The sequence below is a fragment of the Pipra filicauda genome, unplaced genomic scaffold (assembly GCF_003945595.2).
Source record: "Pipra filicauda isolate LSUMZ 115617 unplaced genomic scaffold, ASM394559v2 scaffold57_size4234018_pilon, whole genome shotgun sequence".
In the NCBI taxonomy this organism is placed as follows: domain Eukaryota; kingdom Metazoa; phylum Chordata; class Aves; order Passeriformes; family Pipridae; genus Pipra; species Pipra filicauda.
In genome coordinates this window covers 3,503,414-3,522,597 of record NW_024104731.1, presented here as the reverse complement: position 1 = coordinate 3,522,597, position 19,184 = coordinate 3,503,414, and the positions used below count along the sequence as shown (strand labels likewise).

At 38.2% G+C, this 19,184-nt stretch overlaps 2 protein-coding genes across 9 annotated transcripts in view; one reads left to right on the top strand and one right to left on the bottom strand.

Annotated features, from left to right (window-relative positions):
* The first annotated feature begins 542 nt into the window (after positions 1 to 542).
* Positions 543 to 6,747, top strand: ABRA (actin binding Rho activating protein). Its single transcript, XM_027717546.2, has 2 exons — positions 543 to 1,282; positions 6,242 to 6,747. Exons 1-2 carry the CDS (start codon positions 543 to 545, stop codon positions 6,717 to 6,719), a joined length of 1,218 nt encoding a protein of 405 aa, XP_027573347.1. The 3' UTR covers positions 6,720 to 6,747.
* A 4,805-nt stretch (positions 6,748 to 11,552) lies between these two features.
* Positions 11,553 to 19,184, bottom strand: part of OXR1 (oxidation resistance 1) — a 266,597-nt gene continuing 258,965 nt past the window's right edge. For all 8 annotated transcript variants that reach the window (XM_039387650.1, XM_039387647.1, XM_039387648.1 and 5 more), the window contains 3 exons: positions 16,089 to 16,184; positions 15,425 to 15,498; positions 11,553 to 14,669 (listed from right to left, as the gene is read on the bottom strand). In XM_039387650.1, coding sequence (XP_039243584.1) covers positions 14,534 to 14,669; positions 15,425 to 15,498; positions 16,089 to 16,184 — 306 coding nt within the window. In that variant the 3' untranslated portion in view covers positions 11,553 to 14,533. The remainder of the gene's footprint in view (positions 14,670 to 15,424; positions 15,499 to 16,088; positions 16,185 to 19,184) is intronic.

Below are 19,184 nucleotides of genomic sequence, written 5' to 3'. Positions count from 1 at the left end.
CTAGTATCTTTTTAGAAAATGCATCTAACAATTTCTCATTCATAGCCTGCTTCTGCCTTCACACTCCCTGACAAGAGTCACTATTTATTTGTGATAATGAAAAGTCTCCACACTGTTCAAACTTGTTAGGGACTGACAGCATTTCATATTTAGCAGTTTCAGTCACTCTGATCAGGATCTCTAATCCAAGTTCTGCATTTCCAGAAGAACACGACCCTTGCCAACAAACTGGGAATTCAGCAGTCACCAAGGGGGGACTAAAGGAGATGTTAATTTCCCAGTATTTCCAGCACAAGCCTGTGTCACCCTGTTTACATCATGCATCATTCATCTGCTGTGATGAAATGCAACCCCTGTGTTTTAAAAAAAGACCTTTGCAACACTGAGGATACTATATCTTTGTGAGAAGTGTTTCACATATTTTCCATGGGCATTAACTGCTCCTGCTTCTATTTAAATCTGTGTGGCCCTCTTCGGAGGGTATTATTTGTTTCAAGAAATCCATTGAGAAGGTGCTGAGCATAAGAAGGGGAAAAGCCAGCATGGCAGCAGACAGCAGCATGGCTCCCGAAGAAAAGCCGAGCACTGCTCCTGTAAAAAGGGCTGTCCACAAGATCCGAATGGCCAGCCAAGTCTTCAGTTTGGCACGAGGATGGCAGCAGTGGGCATCTGACCACCATGTAAAGCAAGAGCAAGAGCCCTCTGGATGGGCCCCTACTGCAGAAGGCTCATCAGCTCAGCCTGTACAAGAAAGTTCCTTCAAAAAATGGCAAATTCCATCTGTCAAGAGGGACCAAGAAAAAGGTGATGAAAAATCCTCAGTGACAATAAGAGATGCTGAAAAAAATTCAAGGGAATCAGATGAAGCCCTCAAAATGTTCAACATTAAAAGCAAAGAGGTGACCAAAACCGTTGTCAGCAAAGCCTACGAACGAGGAGGTGGCGTCAGCCTCCTCAGTGAAAGATATGAGAATAACAACAGCAGCTCGGAGATGACCAAGCTCAAAGAAGAATCAAGTGCTATTGACAAAATTCTTAGTGGTAAATTATCTCCAACCATAAGGAGAAAGTGTTCAACTTTGGTATCAGATCTGACCAAGGGCTGGGAACATATGGAACAAGAGGACAAAGAGGGATCTAAGAAAGAACTGCTACTTAAGTGTCGTGATGACAGCCTGGATGCCCAGGACAGTGGCTATGGGGAGGCAGAAGAAAAGCTCGAGCAGGAAGACAGTGACCGAGAGGTGACGGCTGTGAGGATTAAACGTCCTGTACCATCTCTGTAAGTAAAGCATCTTTATTACATTATCACAAATGGCAGAGAGGTACAGGTTTCCATGAGGAAGATGGGGGGGGGAGAATAGTAGGAAGTGATTAAAGATAAACTATAACTCTTCAATTAAAAAAAAAATAATAAAAATTCAGGAAACATTTCACATATCTCTCTGTGCTTAATTAGTCAAAAACCTCTGACGATAGCCTAGGGTTTTATGTGCTACATACATAATAGACACAGTCAGGAAATTATATTTGGGAAATGTTAATTATATTTAATTTTCACACTGGATCTACTGGTTCATCAAAATAACTACTTCCTTCTTATTACTTTAGTTCAAATTTCAGAATATCGACTATTCATTTATTTCAGCAAATGCTGTCTAAAGCAATTTATTTGACAAATAGTATTTCCAAATACTTATTGATTATTTTGCTTAGTATAGGTTGCAAATATTCTCAGGAGCAATTTGCAGAGAATGTCCAAAATTCACATTGCATGAATTACTTCCAAGTACAGCTTATCAAAAGCTGGGTTCAATGCTTCATTTTGGAAGCTTTCCCACGGATTTGGAGTTCATCAATTCAAAGAAGGGAAACTTTCATGGGATCTGGGACCCCAAACATACATTATAAAGCATCCAGCCTGCTTCAACATCTGCAGGATTGATTTGAATCATGCTGTACGCTATACATCATTTGACAAAAAAACCACTTGAACCATCAATACATTCTTTAACATCAAGGTCTCTCATTGGGCACACTACACTGTGGGGTGAGGGGATAGGAAAGTACATTCATTGAATATGTTGTGGAAGTAGAACCTTCCTTATACCTGTAAATTGTGTGAAGAAAAAGGAAGAAGAATCTGTTACGTACCTACAGAGTTATTATAGGTTCTACTTAAATATTTTAATCAAGTAGTAAATTCATAGCATTAGACAGTTTTGACTAAGACTTCTTTCAGTAAGTCTTATGTTTGAAGTTTACTACACAACAGCAGGTACACATTAAATTTGGAGCCCAGGTGCTAAACAAGTAGTGTTCAGCCACAACCACGCAATTCTTGAGAAGTCTCCTATAAGAGCAGAGGAACAGCAGTGTTTGGTAGAAATTCTCCAGTTTCCATTTTCAGAGATCTCCAGGAGAACTACCTTCCCAGAAGACAGTTACAAACAGTCGTGCTGTGGCCACATTTGCCAAAAGGCAGATGCCAAACTAATTCGTCTCTCTCTTGTTAGTAAAACAATAAAAGACCCATATGTCCAATGCTGCAAGATGGGAAAGTGTATGCAGCTGTTATAGACACAGTACACTGTGTGCTCCACTGCCCTGTTTTACAGACTTGGTAATGCCATGGAACAAAGGCAGCAGAAAGGAATGTGTGGTTGAACCTGAACTGTTTGGACGTGGAACTCACATCTGGCTGTAAAATTGCAATGAAGGGGAGCTCAGCCTCTGAGGCCAGTGGTGAGCTGTGGCTGAGGTGCAGCCCACATGTTGCCCGCTGGCTTTCTGGGCAGGGACGACATCTGGAGGGGAAACTTAAACTGAGGCAGGGCTCAGCAGAGCTCAGCTGCCCAAGCCTGCGGGAGGGAAAAGGCTGGTGCCAGGACATGGGTTCCTACTGGTGCCATCCCATAGTGGAGCTTCTACACTATGTCCATCTCCCGCATAAATGCAAGCTGAGCAGGAAGCAATTTGAGACAAGAAGTCAGGGCTTTAAACGCCCCCCGCAATTAGCCTGTGGTCAAAGGGTGAGTAATGCAGCAGGAATCAGAGGACCAAGGCCAGGATGTTCATATCGTATCCCAATCGCCTTTTCAGAAATGAAAAACTGGGATCAGCACTGATGATGAAAACCTGATGAAAGTGCCAAAACAGACTTCTTGATCCCTCTGCAGACAGGCAGGCAGGCAGGCTGTATCATTCCCAATGCTTGGATTTTACACCTCAGTACTGATGAGCATTTAACATGACCAGCATTAAACTGTGACCATCATAGTAATGGATTTCAACCATACGGTTCTTTTTAGCACAGCTATCTGAACACATGCACCCACACAGCTATTTTAACTATTCAGATGGGATTGGAATGATGCTTTACTGTATAGCTGAACGGTCAACTCCAATAAGAAGCAAATGGTTAATAGCCAAAGTGAAAAAATATCTACTGTAATGTAGTGTTTGAAAGTTTGTAGTCCCCACTTTTAGTGAAGACTGTGTGCACCATCCTTTCACAGAAGTTAGGACCTCAAACCAAAGATTTCACATATACAGTAGAAAAGAGATATATTTGCAACATTTATCCATAAATAACCTCAGTTAAAACAATTTTATCTGTTTAGAATGTTATAGTACAAACAAACCAACTATCTAGTTTCTGTTAAACTTTTCTTGTACTTTTCTCTATGTCTAATTTTAGTGCTGCTATGTAGGAAAAACATTGATTAGCTATATTTACTGAGGTGCAAATGATTGAAATAATACCATCTATGTTACTTACATCTCTCTCTTTCACTAAAATCTGACACAAAAATAATTTTCTGTTCTTACAGTGCTATTATCAGGACTGGATTTTTTAATTATTCTTTTTTAAAATTTATTTTATAGACTCAAAATATATTGTTTTAGCCTGCTACTTTTATGAACCATTCAATGTTGCTTAATCTTCTTCAAAAAGGCCATAAGTACATGGTTGTTAAAATATATCTCCCATTTTCCTCTCTATGTTTCAGGAAAAAAAGCATCAGTGCCAGTATTTTGTTTTCCTTGCATCAGCACCTTCATTATTTCCAGCTACACTATTTACTGGAATAAGGTTGCTTCCTTAGTAGAAGGCCTGTTAACTCCTACTGACATAGGAAACACTATTTTGTTCCTGCTTAGGAGCCAAAACGCTGCAAAAAAAGGGATATGAAACTCAAAATATTAAAAAAGCAGAGAGAAAAAGGTCTTACAGAAAGAGTCAGAGGGAATATGGAACATGGATATTATCCTCCTAGAAGGTCAGAATGCATTTAGGATGATTATCCTGGTTAACAGGTTAACTTAGTTAATTGTTACGGGTAAAGCACTTCTTACAGTGGTTTAACATTCACAGCCTTCACTTTGGATCCACAATCCTTTGCGTAGGTGGGGTAGAAGCATGAAAAAATGCTTCTACCTGTACACAATTCACTGTGTTAACTTGTCATTAAGCTAAACAATGGCAAAGATGGCTATTCAGCCATCAGAAATGGTTAAATCAGAAAATGCATTAAAAAAAGTTAGTTACAGTAAGTTTTTTTGAAAGCCACGTGGGGCACAATAATAGCAAAAGGACAGATAAGATGATGGTTTTCTCAACTACTGAGAAGATGATTTGGATGAGGAAGGTGATAATAGTATTCTGCTAGAAAAGAAAATGAAAGGTTTCAGTAAGAAAAGGAGGGAACACATTCTAGACTGTTAAATTAAAGCAGGCAACAGAGACTTTACAGCCTCCTGCTATCTCACTGTCTTCTTTCTGCTCAACCTGGGGAATTGAAATTCTAGGACCTTCTCAGAGCTCATGGCCCTCAGAGAGAAGAGGGAGCAGCTGGCTGTGGATGAGGGATAAGCCCTCCGCGATGACAACTGCTCATCAGCTCCACCGAGACTGTTGGCATTACTTCTTCAAGGCAAATTTGATTCACTTAGGATTTTTTTCCCCTGGCAACTCGATAGCTAATAAAGTGATCCAGCTCCACTAGTTCCTCTGTCCCTGGCACTAAGCGTCTGCACTTCTTCCTCTACCATTATAATGTTGCCCAGTACTGGTATCTTTCTGGTGCACAGATCTGAACTGGGGACATCTCTATGAATCCTATTCTCTCTTTCAACCAGCTTAGTAGAAAACAAAGTAATGCCAAAACAGCAGGGAAACAGAATTTTCTGCAGCTCTGCAGTCCTCTCTAATATTTTTTAAGTGTATTTTGATTCTCTGGTGTTACTGCTAATATTCAGCTGACAGTACTGAGGAGGTTTCAAAGCAGCCTTTTGGGGAGTAAAAATATTAGAAAACAAATTACTTTGGCACAGCCACAGCACAGTCCCTAGCTGAGCTCTGTACAGACACAATGACAGGATGTGGACAGCACAAAGACCAGCTCAGACTATCTGTAACTCCCCCACAATATGTGAGATTGGTCACTAGAGGGAAGAGTATCAGACAACTTCTTGTCTGCCTGGAGTCATCCAGCACTATGATGTTGCTATGCACACACACAAAAAAGTAAGACCTCTGAAGGCCTTTCCTCATCCTTTGACATTGACACAGATTTCAGTAGCCTTAAGTTTCTTTCAGGCTTTTATCCTGCCCATTGGAATGCGAATTTTGGACTTCAGTACTTGTTCAGAACCATACTCCAAATATAGAATCATAGGCCAAGCTACCACACTCCATTTGCTTGTTGTTGTTCCTACAGTTATTGACATCTATTACAGAGGAGAGATTTTTCTAGGCCCTACTTTCTGTTTTTCAGGCAAGAATAGAGGAGGACCTAGACCATGCACTTAGAGTTATTGCCATCTCTAACCTCGGGGTGGGGGGCAGATTTCAGGCTTAGGTAGGCACACAGAAAGGGGGAGCTGTGTGACTAACCAAAAGTACAGAAAGTGTGGGTAATTAGCAACACACTGTTTTGTCCCATACAGAATTAAGACATTTGGGGTAAAGTTTGTCAAAATGGGCTCAAATCTGGGCTGGAGGGTAGTAGTATAGACGGGATAAAGCTGTGGTCTGCGAATTTGCATTTGAGTGCAAACTGAGCACAGACTAACAGCCTCCGAAGAACTAATTTAGAAGTGGTGAACTCGTGCCACCTGGTGGCTCCCATCTTGTCTGCAAAACCACAGTAACCAGTTAACAGCAGAGATCAATAGCAGAACTGAGCCATTAAACTATGAGATCCAAAGCTCAAATGCCCTTCTGTGTTTCTTTCAGCGCAAGCAAACTGAGCGAAGAGGCCCGCGCCAACTCCCGCAGGAAAGACAGCGCCGTTCACAGCCTGAAGGACAAGTGGCAGGAATGGGCCGACCAGCACATCACAACGCAGAAGCTGAACCCCTTCAGCGAGGAATTTGATCACGAGCTGGCCATGTCCACACGCCTGCACAAAGGAGATGAAGGATATGGCCGTCCAAAGGAAGGAACCAAAACCGCTGAAAGAGCCAAGAGAGCCGAGGCCCATATCCATCGGGAGATCAGGGACATGTGCTTCATCATCGAATCAATGGCTAGGCCACGGCCTGATGGCAAGATCCAAGTTACTTTTGGGGAACTCTTTGAGAGATATGTTCGTATTTCAGATAAGGTTGTTGGAATTCTGATGAGAGCCAGGAAACATGGGCTGGTGGACTTTGAGGGAGAAATGTTATGGCAAGGAAGGGATGATAATGTCATAATTACTTTATTAAAATAAGCAAACCAGAACAATTTTTGGAAAACTTTTCTCCCCTTCTCTCTTGCTATTAGCATTTGTACATGCCAGATCAGCAGCTGAATGACAATATAAACTCAGGACAAGTTTTTGATCTGTGAAAGTGATCTTGTACATGCATTTCCTAATTAATTCATTTAAATATCTATAAAATTATTTTATTTGAATACAGAATAAGGGTATCACATTTGTTTTACAAGCAGGATATGCAACTACTACTGCAGTGTTATCTTGACAACTACTGACGCAGATTTCTCTTACATATCACATACAAAATCCTTTTTATAAATGGGGTTTTATATACTTATTGTATTTATATAAGTAATTTATTAGGTTGTTTCATATTTGGAGTTATGAATGTTGGAATGTAATGAATAAAAATGTTTTCACTAGATAGACACTTAGAAAACGCCTTCTATGCAACATTGTGCAATGTATCATCTGATTATCTATGTTGATACAGTTCTTATAAACAGGGGAAAATAGTATAACATAAAAATCAGTCAGGTACTTGTACTTTTGTGTATAGCAAAAAAGTGACTAACATCATTATCTTCCTCTGAAATGTACCTCTGTGAGAAAAGATAAACCATGTTCATAACTTTGAGGAAATGTTGTTTCATATTACACAGAAACACTGGCCTAATTTTACAGAATTTGCTGTTCTGATGTCACTGAAATAATGTATTTCAGTCCAGATGATGCTGAACAGGAGTAAACGCTATTGAAGTCATACTTCTAGGTCTTAAAATTGTTTGTATTATTCACAAATCTGAGACCTCTGTAAGGTCTTTAATAATTACTGGATTATAGAGATCACTGTTTACTATTGTAAAAATAGCTGGTAAAAATGTGTGTGCTTCACACGAAAAGCATTTGTTTCAGAGCAAGATGCCTGGGCCAGTAATTTGCATAATGATAAAGAAGTGGTTTTTTCCCCATAAAATTCTTTCACACTGAAAGAGCAAATATTGTCTTAGAAGTTGTATGAACATCTTTTCTCTCTGATAACCCAAATATTGCTGTCATATTAGGAGTACAGCACTCCAGTTTGATACTACAATGTACAAATAAATCAAATATTTAATAAGTTAGTAGTCAGTTGTTGTATCACTACGTCTATTGTAAGTCTGTGTAAATCATTAATATTTCACGCACAGTTATATGTTGTGACTCTAAGGAAGAAAGAATTAATTGTAAGATGGACTCAATGGAACGTACTTAGCAATGTTTTCTTGAGATCTCTTAAACTACTCAAGCTGACCTACAAAACTGACCACAAAGTGTAATACTTACATATAATAATTTTTACCTGCATATTTTTAACTTATTTTTATGTCTTTATATAATGACCTTCACAGCTGTCTAAATTGTCTTGACGAAATTTTATTGTCAAAAGAATACATGAACTATAAATAAAACCCTTAATTATTCTTGGTTATTGTCCCACACACTTGAAAATAAATGTGTGTATATTCTGTGAAGTAAAATATCAATAATTTTTTTCAAAATATAAGTGCATTATCTTTTCACAGGCTGTTAAAATGTTTCCCTGTGAAGGTTTCTCTGTCCAAAGATCTAGAAAAAGATTTCAGGGTACATGGAAAGTCCTTATTAAAAAAAAAACTGTACAAAGAAGACACACTAAAGACACATAAGTGTTAAGTGAATTACATATTTCTGCTCATGAGAACTCTCATCCACCACAGGAAAACACAGCAGATGTACAGCTCACCACTGGTCTTTCAGTGTTATGTTCACGTGTGACTTAAACCCCAAGAGCACCTCATCACTGTATGAGGAATCAAGCACATCTGCTTTCATTCACCCACCCAACACAGTCAGCAAGATATATTTTTGTACTGAAACACTGTAGTATACCAGTAAGTGGTGCATTTCAATATTATGCACGTTTACAGTATATAATAAGAGCTTGCGCATCGATACAAAGTCTATGCCACCCACCACTCACCTGCAGGGAAACATCTGGAGTACAACTAGTCCTGCTGAAGTAGGAATCAAAAAAACCTTCCTTGCTTAGGTCTTGAGCCAATGAAGTAGCCTGTAGAAACTTAATTTACTCTGATGTTTTTTCCATTTCTTCCTACCTGTTCGATAGAAATATGGAAGTATGGAGTGCCTCTTCTGCTTTATCTATTCCCCGAGCATTGCCTCTAACGAAGAAATCATTACATGAAAGGAAGGCAGAAATTGTTGCCAACAGAGAGCCATCTCTGCCTCACTGCATGCCTACTGTAGAATCCCAGAAGGGGCTAATGTGTATGTGCCAAACACTTATAGCCAGACAGCTGTGAAGTCAACCAAGGATTGTCAGTAATAACACTCCAATAGGAAAGAACAAGATGTGGCTTAAGAAGGGGGCCATGTGGAGGTAGGGCAGTACTTTTCTAGGACAAACATCTTAGTTCTAGTTCCTGGAGATAAGTACAGTAGTGCAATGCAACGGCAGGAATGAGGCTGAGAAGTGGGCATAGACTGTAGGGGGGGATCAAGACCACCAAAGACCCTCCAACCTGCTTCTGGAAATAAAGAAAATTCCTCACATCTGAAAGAACGGACTGCCCATGATAACTAATTTGCATAGAAAGGTAGTCACTATCTTCAGGGGAGGGAAAACCTACAAATAAAAGAGTAACCCCACCAAGACTGGCTGTGTGCCTCAGGACATCCTATGAGCTGGACCAACACTGGAAAGCTGGTGGTCTCTTACTCTTTCTTTTCTTTCCTTGTCTCTTCATCTTACCCTTTATCTAAAACCGATTGCCATGTGCTTATACAGTAGGTCAGGTACTAACACACCAATTTCCATGCCACCTGTGTAATTTACTAATAAAACTTTCTGAGTTTTTGCAGACCCCTGACTGTTGTTCCTTTCGACCATGAGCATCTACAAATCTTGTGTGCTTCCTTCCCCTTAAGGACTGGATGTCAACCTACTGACGAAAAAGGCTGGGTTGACTGGATCACCAGCAGATTTAGTGCTGGCATTTTCTTGCTCCTGTCCCTTAAAATGCAGGGAGGCAGACACCCAACATGGACTGAATAAACTGCTGGCATTCTCAAACAAAACCATCTTCCTCCATGTTCATTAGGGCAAGTTAAGCATCTACTTTAGAGGCAACAATTGCTCCTGATCCAGTCCTAACATCTGAAATTTAGCTACATCTGCACCTACTGAAATTCATAAAAGTCATTCACTTAAGCAACTGATTATTGGCATTTATTTTTCTGCACACTCCTGTACAACCACCAGAAGTCACTGGGGCCAAGACTATGCTTTAACAGTTCCATATAATGCCTCCACTAGTACTGGGGGCAAGACAGGCAAGGACAGACTAAGCTGCACAGCAAACTTCTCAGTCAAACTGTATGTAATTCAGTGACAGAAGAGATAAGGAACCTTCCTGTTTTCTCCTTTATGGAACACAGCAGAGAGAACAGAAAGCCTGTAACTTTTATTCAAACACATTCAGCAACAGAACAGACCAGTGGCACTCCTTGAATTTCAGCATTTCATATCCACAGAAAGTAGGAGAAAATAAATCTGAATCCATTAAAAACAACTGAACAAAAGCACTCCATGAACTACCCTCTCTAACTCTCCTAGTATACTGTGTTACATTTCTGTGAAACTAGCACCTCTGCCAAATTTAAATGTTCTAAGCAGAAAGATGGTAAAGGTCAAACCCTTCTTGATTAAAGCAGTCTCTGTAAATTTTTATTCAAGACCTGCTTTCCTAGTTCTGACTTGCTTCAAATATAAAAGCCTTAAACTCTGAGACGAGTGTGCAACACTTACTCTCACAGTTGCTTAGAGTTGCACGTTATTTTCTTAAATACTGTATTCACCCTCCAAATGTTGTATTTGAAACATATCTCCCCCACTTTCCTCTCTGAGGCGAGTGTTGCTTTTGTGAGGGTTGTGTAGTTTACTTGGTATTGAAAAACTAATCTCTTCTTTTGCAGGAACTGAAGTACATTTTTCATATTCTGAATGTAGTTTCCATGTTTAAGTGATAGCACGGAATTTGTATCAGAAGAAATAAATTTGACTTTTACACTTTATTTTTTCAAGTCTTACCACACTTGCTGCAGTGGCTTGAAGTGAGCAGATGTGTATCCCACTCAGTAGAAATCAGCTTCCTATTCCACAGCAATAATTCCTTCTTTAAAAATGTTTCTGTACAGCCTGAGTTCAGTATTATAACTCATTTTTAAAACAGGGAAAGGCTACTGAAATAAAATTAGCTGTAGTGGAGAGTGTAACATTTGTGGTGATATGCTCAATCATCACTAATCACAGAACAAATACTGGCAAGCCCTGTTCCCACAGCCATTTCGACTGCTGTGTATACATTGCACCACACCAACATCTCAGCTAAAGCCACTTCCTGACACCGCAGGGCACACTAAAAGTAGCTTAGTATTCAACTGCATGTGTACTACGAGCAGTGTAACTGCTACAACAGAAGACCAACAAGGATGACAAAGCTTGTCAGACAAGCAGAACAGCAGAAAGCAGAGCTGCCATTGGCAACTCTGCAGTGAGACAGCCAGCAGGACCACTTTGGTTTGCAGGTACTATACCAAGGGCACACCATGCACTCAGCTGGACTCTCCCTCACTCTATTCCAGTACTCTATTTCATTGCAGTAGCATGTACTCCAAAGTGAAGAAAGAGTAGAGGTTTGTTCCCTTAACTGAGCTCCCTACTGCTGTGTTAACAGTAAAACACCCTGATGACATCTGTTCATTTACAAAGGAAGAACATAAAAGTAGGATACAAGTGCTGAATGAAGAATACAAGATTATTATTTGTTTTATTTGAAGTTGAAGTAGTCAATGTTTTTACTCATCTCCAAAGAGCGGATTTCACGCAGACATGCTAATTCCTGTACCAAAAAACCCAAAACTCTAATGCAATATATACAGGTAAGCAGGAGGATGCAAGCACAAGCCATATGTGATAAATCATGACCTTTTGCAGGTTACACAAAAGCTGTAAATAACATATATAGGATTTAGAGCCAAAAGATGATATGGTAAGAATCCCGGGTATCCAAGCAAAACATCAAATTACTCTATGAATCCATCCAAGAGCTGTATGCTGAGACAGTCTTCTGGCATTGAACTCCTGAAAATGAATCTCATGAGCCTTCAATGTATGTCAAACCCCAACTCTTTACAACCACAGAAGCAAACCTTGCCAGAAAATTCATATTGAATTGAAGGCAGGAGGTACATCAAGACACTGCCTTTGATCTCACCTAGACTATCCTTTATATGCATTGTACAAAAGTTAACCACACTTTTGGTTAATAAAATCCATGGTCTTTCATTAGCATTACTCCCTAGAGATCCTTTACACAGGTAGTCACATCACTAAGTGTTGTCATGGTCACTAAGTCGAATGCCCTTCTATTCCTTAACTAATTTAGTACTTTATAAGCATGATTGCTACTGTACTGCTAACTATACACTACTCTTGATTTCCACTTTTTTTCTTCCCTTGTGCCTTTCCAAGAGTGGTCGAAGACTTGGAGACATTCAGCTACTGAAGATTTTTCTGTGCTTTCATTTAATTCCTCAAAGTATAATTCTTTATAAAATTCTTCACATCAGCCTAAGAAAACGTGAAATAGGTTTATTTGCAATATGAGCTTAGGATAGACTAAGCACTTGAATTAATGGGTTTTGTCAGCAAGGATGATCTGAGACTTTTTTTTCCCTCTCTCTTAAAAGTGGCTGAAGACAGTATATAGCACTCTCATTGCTTCCCACTGGGCTTTAAAAGAAAAACATAAAGGATAAGCAGAGGCATCCTACTTATTCAGTTATTAAATGAACAGCAAGAAAAAAATGCATTTGTGCTTCTAGGTAAACTCCAACTTCTAAATAAACTCCAACTCAAGTTTATTCTTACGTATATTTAGATTTATTTGCTATACATCACTGTGAGCTTATAGTAGTTAAAATCCATTACAGGATTTACTTTTTTTGTTGTTGTAATAATCCACAAAGACAATAATACTGCTGTGGAAGACCAAAGGGGAGAAAAGCCATTTCAATTTATTTACAGTTCCTTATTTTGTAAACATTTACTCTACACATTGTACTAAGGTCTAATAAGGATAAAGAGCTATACATAGAGACAGGAAACAAAGCCCTGTTTTTCTATTCATATTGAGCATTAGCATATTATAGATGAAACATCTGCCCTTTCTCATTACCATAGCAGTAAGCTGTCTTCGAATAAGTTGGGGTTTTTTAACTTTCCAGAGATGTAAATATTTTGAAATAATATACAACTACATCTACTTAAGCCAACCCATTTGGCTTTTATTCCATTTCTAGAATAATTTAAAGTGCTATAAGCAACCCGTCAATCAACACTTTTCTATAATAACAAAACTACTTTAAACATTAATTTACAAGATAATATACAATGTTTATCTGAAATAGCTGAAATTTCAGCACAAAGTCAGTCACTGTCACACTTAACAGCAATTTTTTTGTTCTTTTTTTGTTTTGTTTTTTTGCAGAACATAGAATAAAAGCTTTGAAACAAACAGTTTTGTTGAGCTGTTATTGCCACATTGGCTTATCAGTTTTCCTACAAAAGTGGACAAGAACTACTGGAACTGTATTCTAGCCTGTCATTTTTCTTTTGAGGTCACATGACAGTAAGTTTGCATATTCCACGAGTCTACTGAATTACAATATTGTCTACCTATAATACATGATGTCATTTTAATCAGAGCTGGTGCTAATTGTAAATTTACAACATAGACCCACTCAAAAACATCACAAATATTTTTTTCTTTGGACAGGAATAAGCTATATTCTTGGAGCTGATGTGCTACACGGCTACAACAGTATAACAGTATATATTGACACTTTATGTTGAAGAAAGATGCATCTGCTTCTGTACTTTTAATGCCCTACTATAGCTACAAATTACTCACTGAGTTTTTCTTGCTTTAGCCTTTTAATTTTGTGGAATTATCATATTCTTACATTCTCTTGCCATTTTATGAGTCCTTGCCATGTAGCTCAGTATTGTCAGTATTTGTCCCAAACCTGCAGATCATTAACAGCATGTGCAAAACACTCTTTAAATACAATCAGCATGCAGCTAGAACACCTATTAACTGACTTGTTTCTAAACATGAACAATAAACAAGACGAGTGGCACTGTTGACTTTGGATATCTTCTAACTTCACCACGTGTGTACTGGGACGTGTTAAGAAGGAATGCTCAGCTTCTCATCCATTTGTGGCACCATGAATAACCCATTGTTGGCCTGAACCAATCCCTGCAGTGCTGCTGCCAAATACCCACACGCAGCTTTCTTAGAGGTTCAGAGAGGGCAACTTCATTCATAGACATAATTTGAATACAAAAATAATAAACTATATTCAATGAAGCAGCCCCCTAGCAGGATTGCAGAGAGGTGTGTGTGGGAAACCTGGGAGGCAACTGTAATATGGATAAGAATTTTACAGACTGCAAGGCTCAAAGTTACTAATGTTAACTTTTAGTCCGCATGGTCAATATTTTGTAAAATTGTCTACAGCTTAGAAAAAGTATGACAGTATATTACAGATGTGAGAGCATGAAAAAAGTCTGGTATTTAAAAATAATAACTAATGGCCACACTAAAAACTTTGAAAAAAAATCAGAAGTAAAATGCATTATATTGCTCCTAGGGATTTTTAAGCTGCACTGATTCATGTCAGGTTTGGGACAAGAACCTGTAGAAATAGTTAAATACTCATTCAAAAGCCCATATTTCTATGTCTTGAATAATGAAGTCTTCTCGCTTAGAAAGTGTGTGATTCCCAAATGTTTTACATGAATGACTTCTTCCATGGTAGAGATCACCATCGAGCCAAAGAGCAAACTCTCCTCTGCAAGACAGACAGTGTAGTTAACCAAAGACTGAGGAAGTAAGCATTAAACCTATCAATGTAATTTTCATTCAAAATTCAGGAATAAGAAGGAATTAAAGAATTAGTTTTTAACACAAGTACCTCATTGCTGTTGACAAATTTTGGTTTTTTTTCACTATTTCACTGTTTACTATTAATTTGGGAATATCCTTTTTCAGATATTCTGAAATAAGAAAGCTACCTAAAATTCCTCAGTTTTCAGCCTCTTCCACTTTTATTAAGAAGATATAATAGTACTCTTATTATATCAGAGAATGTTGATTAAAAAAAGGGGAAACATCCCAGAAGCTTATGCACCTGGGGGGGCAGGGAGGGGGAAACGGGGTGAGACAATGTATAATTTTTGATGACACTGGCATGTATCGGGACAGTTCACTTTCAATTCTGCCCTCTTCTAGTGATGCGTAATTTTCACATTTACATACTTTCAGAATCACAATATCTTGTGTCCATTCTGAATAGAGTAATAAACACATGCAAGTTGAGCATGGAAGGCATCATAATCTTGCAGGGCTGAAACTTTACGCCACACTATGCTTAAGACAGACCTTCCTGTTTAAGTTTCCTCAACATCAGAAGCTGAACACCTGACAAACTAAAGCTTTCTTGGCTGGTAACTATTGAGTCCTGAGCTATCAAACTGAAATAAACTCCAATTTTTCCTCCTCAAAGGTGTTCAAACAAACACTTTTAACAGACTAATTATAACTTACCCTCCTCCACCAAAAGCAAGGGAGTCCATGTCTCCTTTAATAAAGAACATGTTGTCTCCTGTCCATTTGAAAACCTAAGAAAAAACCCAAAAACCACAACAGACTAGTAAGTAAAAATATCTGAACTTTTTGTTTGGGTGGAAGGGAAACCAAATATCAGTAAAGACAAACTATGGGTGGCTAGAGGCCAGTTTAATGAAGTTATCAAGCTTACACAGAAAATTCAGGGAACAGATATTTGCAGATAAAAATTCTCTTAGATTTTACAGTAATTAAAATAGGACCATTTCATCAAACAGGCCATCTTTGAGCATTGAAACTTCTACAGAATGAAAAATACCAAGAAAATATGCTTAGGCTAGATGATATGCCCTTTAGAAGGATGCAGTTTGTTAATTTTCAGACAGACACCTGGATGAATTTAGAATAGCACAGAAATCTTCAGTACAATGAAAGAGTCGGGTCAAGCATGTTTTCACTATGCAAACACTACCAATTTACTTTGTCCATAAGGGACAAACTAGTATGATGACTTTTTTTGGCCAACTCATAGTATTTTTCAGATTTACTGTTAGATTTGTTCTGTAAGTATTTTAGGATAATGCACATGGCAGGAAGGAAGGAGGGAAGGAGAGTAAGAGCACACAAAGTTATTACTACTTACCTCAAAATCTGGAGAAAAAGTGAACATAAATGTCTCCCCAGTGCCATAAAAGCCATCACTCACTTTAAATGGTTCAGATGCTAGTGCACCAAAAACCTGTAGCAAAAACACATAAGAGCAAGAGAAACTTCAGAGAAACTACACACCATCCGAGAATCTCTAATAATAGCAAGATAAGCAAATTATATTGTAAATGTTGAAATTCACTTGAGGATGAACCTTACACTGTTATCATGGTTCTGAGTGTATTAAGATATGGTACAGTGCTTTGTGGTACAATAAAAAGGTAAGAGGACTTTCTCAATAAAAAGTGAACAGAGCAAGAAAAAACCCCACACTAATGGATAAAAACTAAACTCAGAAAACTCTCAGGCAGAATCTATACATATTTAAAATTTCTTAGACAACTCCTATTCCACTTGACCTAAGCCATTTTCAGCAAGTTCCCAGCTGTAACTGCGTTATTTTTCATGTAACTTATTCATTCCAATCCAAGTAACAGGTAAGCACTGGTTACCCTGTCTTACGACAGAGACAGATTTTAACAGGAGGACAGGATGCCATCCAGAGGGACCTGGACGAACTTGAGAACTGGGTCCATGTGCACTTCATGAAGTTCAGCAAGTTCAAGTGAAAGGTCCTGTACCTGGGTCAGGGCAATTCCAAACTTAAGTACAGACTTGGAGATGAACTCACTTGAGAGCAGTCCTGCAGCAGACAACTTTCATCTTGCAGATGAAAGACTGGACATGAGCCAGCATGTGCTCACATTTTGTTGAATTCAAGCATTAATCTCTTGCAATAGCAGGTATTTGATGTACTGTACATTTTAGAAGTCACTGCTAAGACTTGATTGTTACAGACCAGACAAAAGGTAGGACTTACACACCAAACTTCCTTAAAGGCACAACACTTACAGAAGCTTCCTCACATTATTACTAATACTTTATTTCTTTATATTATCTTTAAGAACAAAGTATCACTACACTGACAAGTTCCTTGTCACAACACAAAATTGTTCCTTTACTTCAGTTAGGAGAATTACCTTTGAGTATACATCTGACCAATATTTATACTCTAAAAATACGATTCTCTGGAAGAATTTTTAAACTTACTCAAGTAAGTTTAAAAGGTGATGAAGTAAAGTATCACAGCCAGCTAAAGGTGCTCACTTTTCAGAGACCTGTGTCGGTTTCAGCTGTTAAACAGCAAATTCAGTCTAAAATCTTGAAGATCCATGAACTGAGGTACAAGTTTCTGTATTCTTGTTTTAATGCGAGGTTACAGGAAAATGAGACCAAACTTTTTTTTTCAGAGACATCTATTTCATTCAACATCTAGAATCAAACACTGGTAATATATTTCTCTATTATCCCACAGTCTCAATGTCAAGAACAGGCTTGAGAGAGAAATAAACTATTACATTCTTGCTTTCTGGAGAAATCAGACCAAAATAAGTGAATTGATTGTTTTCCTGTTAGTTTCCAGAAGGTTTCCTTTTTCCTGTGCGTTTTTTATATAAGGTAGGCTTGAGATGTTATCAAGACATCAAGTGTTATCAAGACCTACAGCTTTCTATACTTTTTTTTTACCCATTACTGGTTAGATGGCCTCATGGGAATTCGAATTTTAAGACAGTATTTCATTTTTAGCTGATCTTTACTACCTGTTCCACTACCTGTAACTGTTAAGGCTAAAAATTAAGGATGAAAGAGTCAGAAAGGACTTATAATTGCTCTAGTCCATTATGCCTATTGCATATTTTATTGTCTCTGTACATGTAAGCTCTAAAATGCATCATGAGACATTTTTTCCTTTTTGTGATTACAAGCATCTGGGCAGTAGACTAGACTTCAGAAAACTGGGTGTTAGCTTTTCTCTCTCAAATATTTTCTCAGCCTATGAGTTGTTTTCCATCTTATTCTCTCTCCCCTATTCGGCTGGGAAGGGGAGCGATAAAGCAAATTGGTGGGCACCTGGCATCCAGCCAAGGTCAGCCCACCACATGACCTTAGACTGTACTTACTGTATGCAGATAATTGAACTTAAATAGAACATCTTTTAGTGTAAAAATCCATACTAAATTCAAATTAAGAAAGTTTGATCAATGAACATAAAATCGGCTACTAAGTAAAATTCCATGTTTAAATAACTACATTAATATTTTCCAGCAATAGGAAGTCACTGAACCCTTCAAATTATTTCTTAGTCCTCATCTGAGTCTCTGTATCCTAACTTCTTTTAACAGCTCAAGTCATTCTTTGAATAGCTCTGCAGCAGCTATGGTAGCTAAGCTACGTTCAGGTAGTTAAGACATGTCTTACTTCAGATGAATACCCTCAGGGCTGACACTACATCTGGTAAGTAAGTATAAGTAAAAAAGATAAAATAAGTGTAATGTTTCATTAACAATTTATATTCCTTGAGAGGAAATAACCTTTCATTAAAATAACAGAGTTGTGCCAAACCTAAACTATCTCAGTTCAGCCTCTACACAGGTATGAGCTTTTCACACAACACTTATTCCAATGTTTGCCTCTGATCATCTCAGGACTGTTATTCGTATAATCAGTAAAACACAAAACTAGTACATTCTAACTATAGAGAAACTCTTGCATATTTTACTCAAGAGCCTCTGAAGCTTTATTTCTAATTATGGAATAAACTATGCTATAAAGAACCTCAGAGGGTCTCTCATAGTTTCCTACTCAATGGAGGACCAATTATAAAGCTATAACTAGGCTGATTCAGTCTTGCCCAGTTCAGCTTCGAGTAGCTCCAGGATTCTACACCCTCTCTATGCTTCAAACTGAGTCTTGAAAGATGACTTTGTTGCTGTAAGTAACAATAAAAGATAAAACTTTGCAGAAAAAGAGCAATTTGCTTCCCACCAGTTATTTTAGTTCTTGAGAAGTGATGTTTATAGGATTTCTCTATGAGATCAGATTGTTGTGGCTAGATACTAGGGTGGATAACTAAAATTCCCAAGTTCTAGGCTCCATGTCTGACACTTCTGCAGTGTATACAATAAAATCTGAAGAAAAACTTATTATCAAACTAGACAGTCCTTGGGGTGATTAACTGCATTAATTCCAC

Coding starts and splice junctions, on each gene's coding strand:
- ABRA (XM_027717546.2), top strand. CDS start 543: ATGGCAGCAGACAGCAGCATGGCTCCCGAAGAAAAGCCGAGCACTGCT. Junction 1,283..6,241: donor AAACGTCCTGTACCATCTCT/GTAAGTAAAGCA, acceptor TGTTTCTTTCAG/CGCAAGCAAACTGAGCGAAG.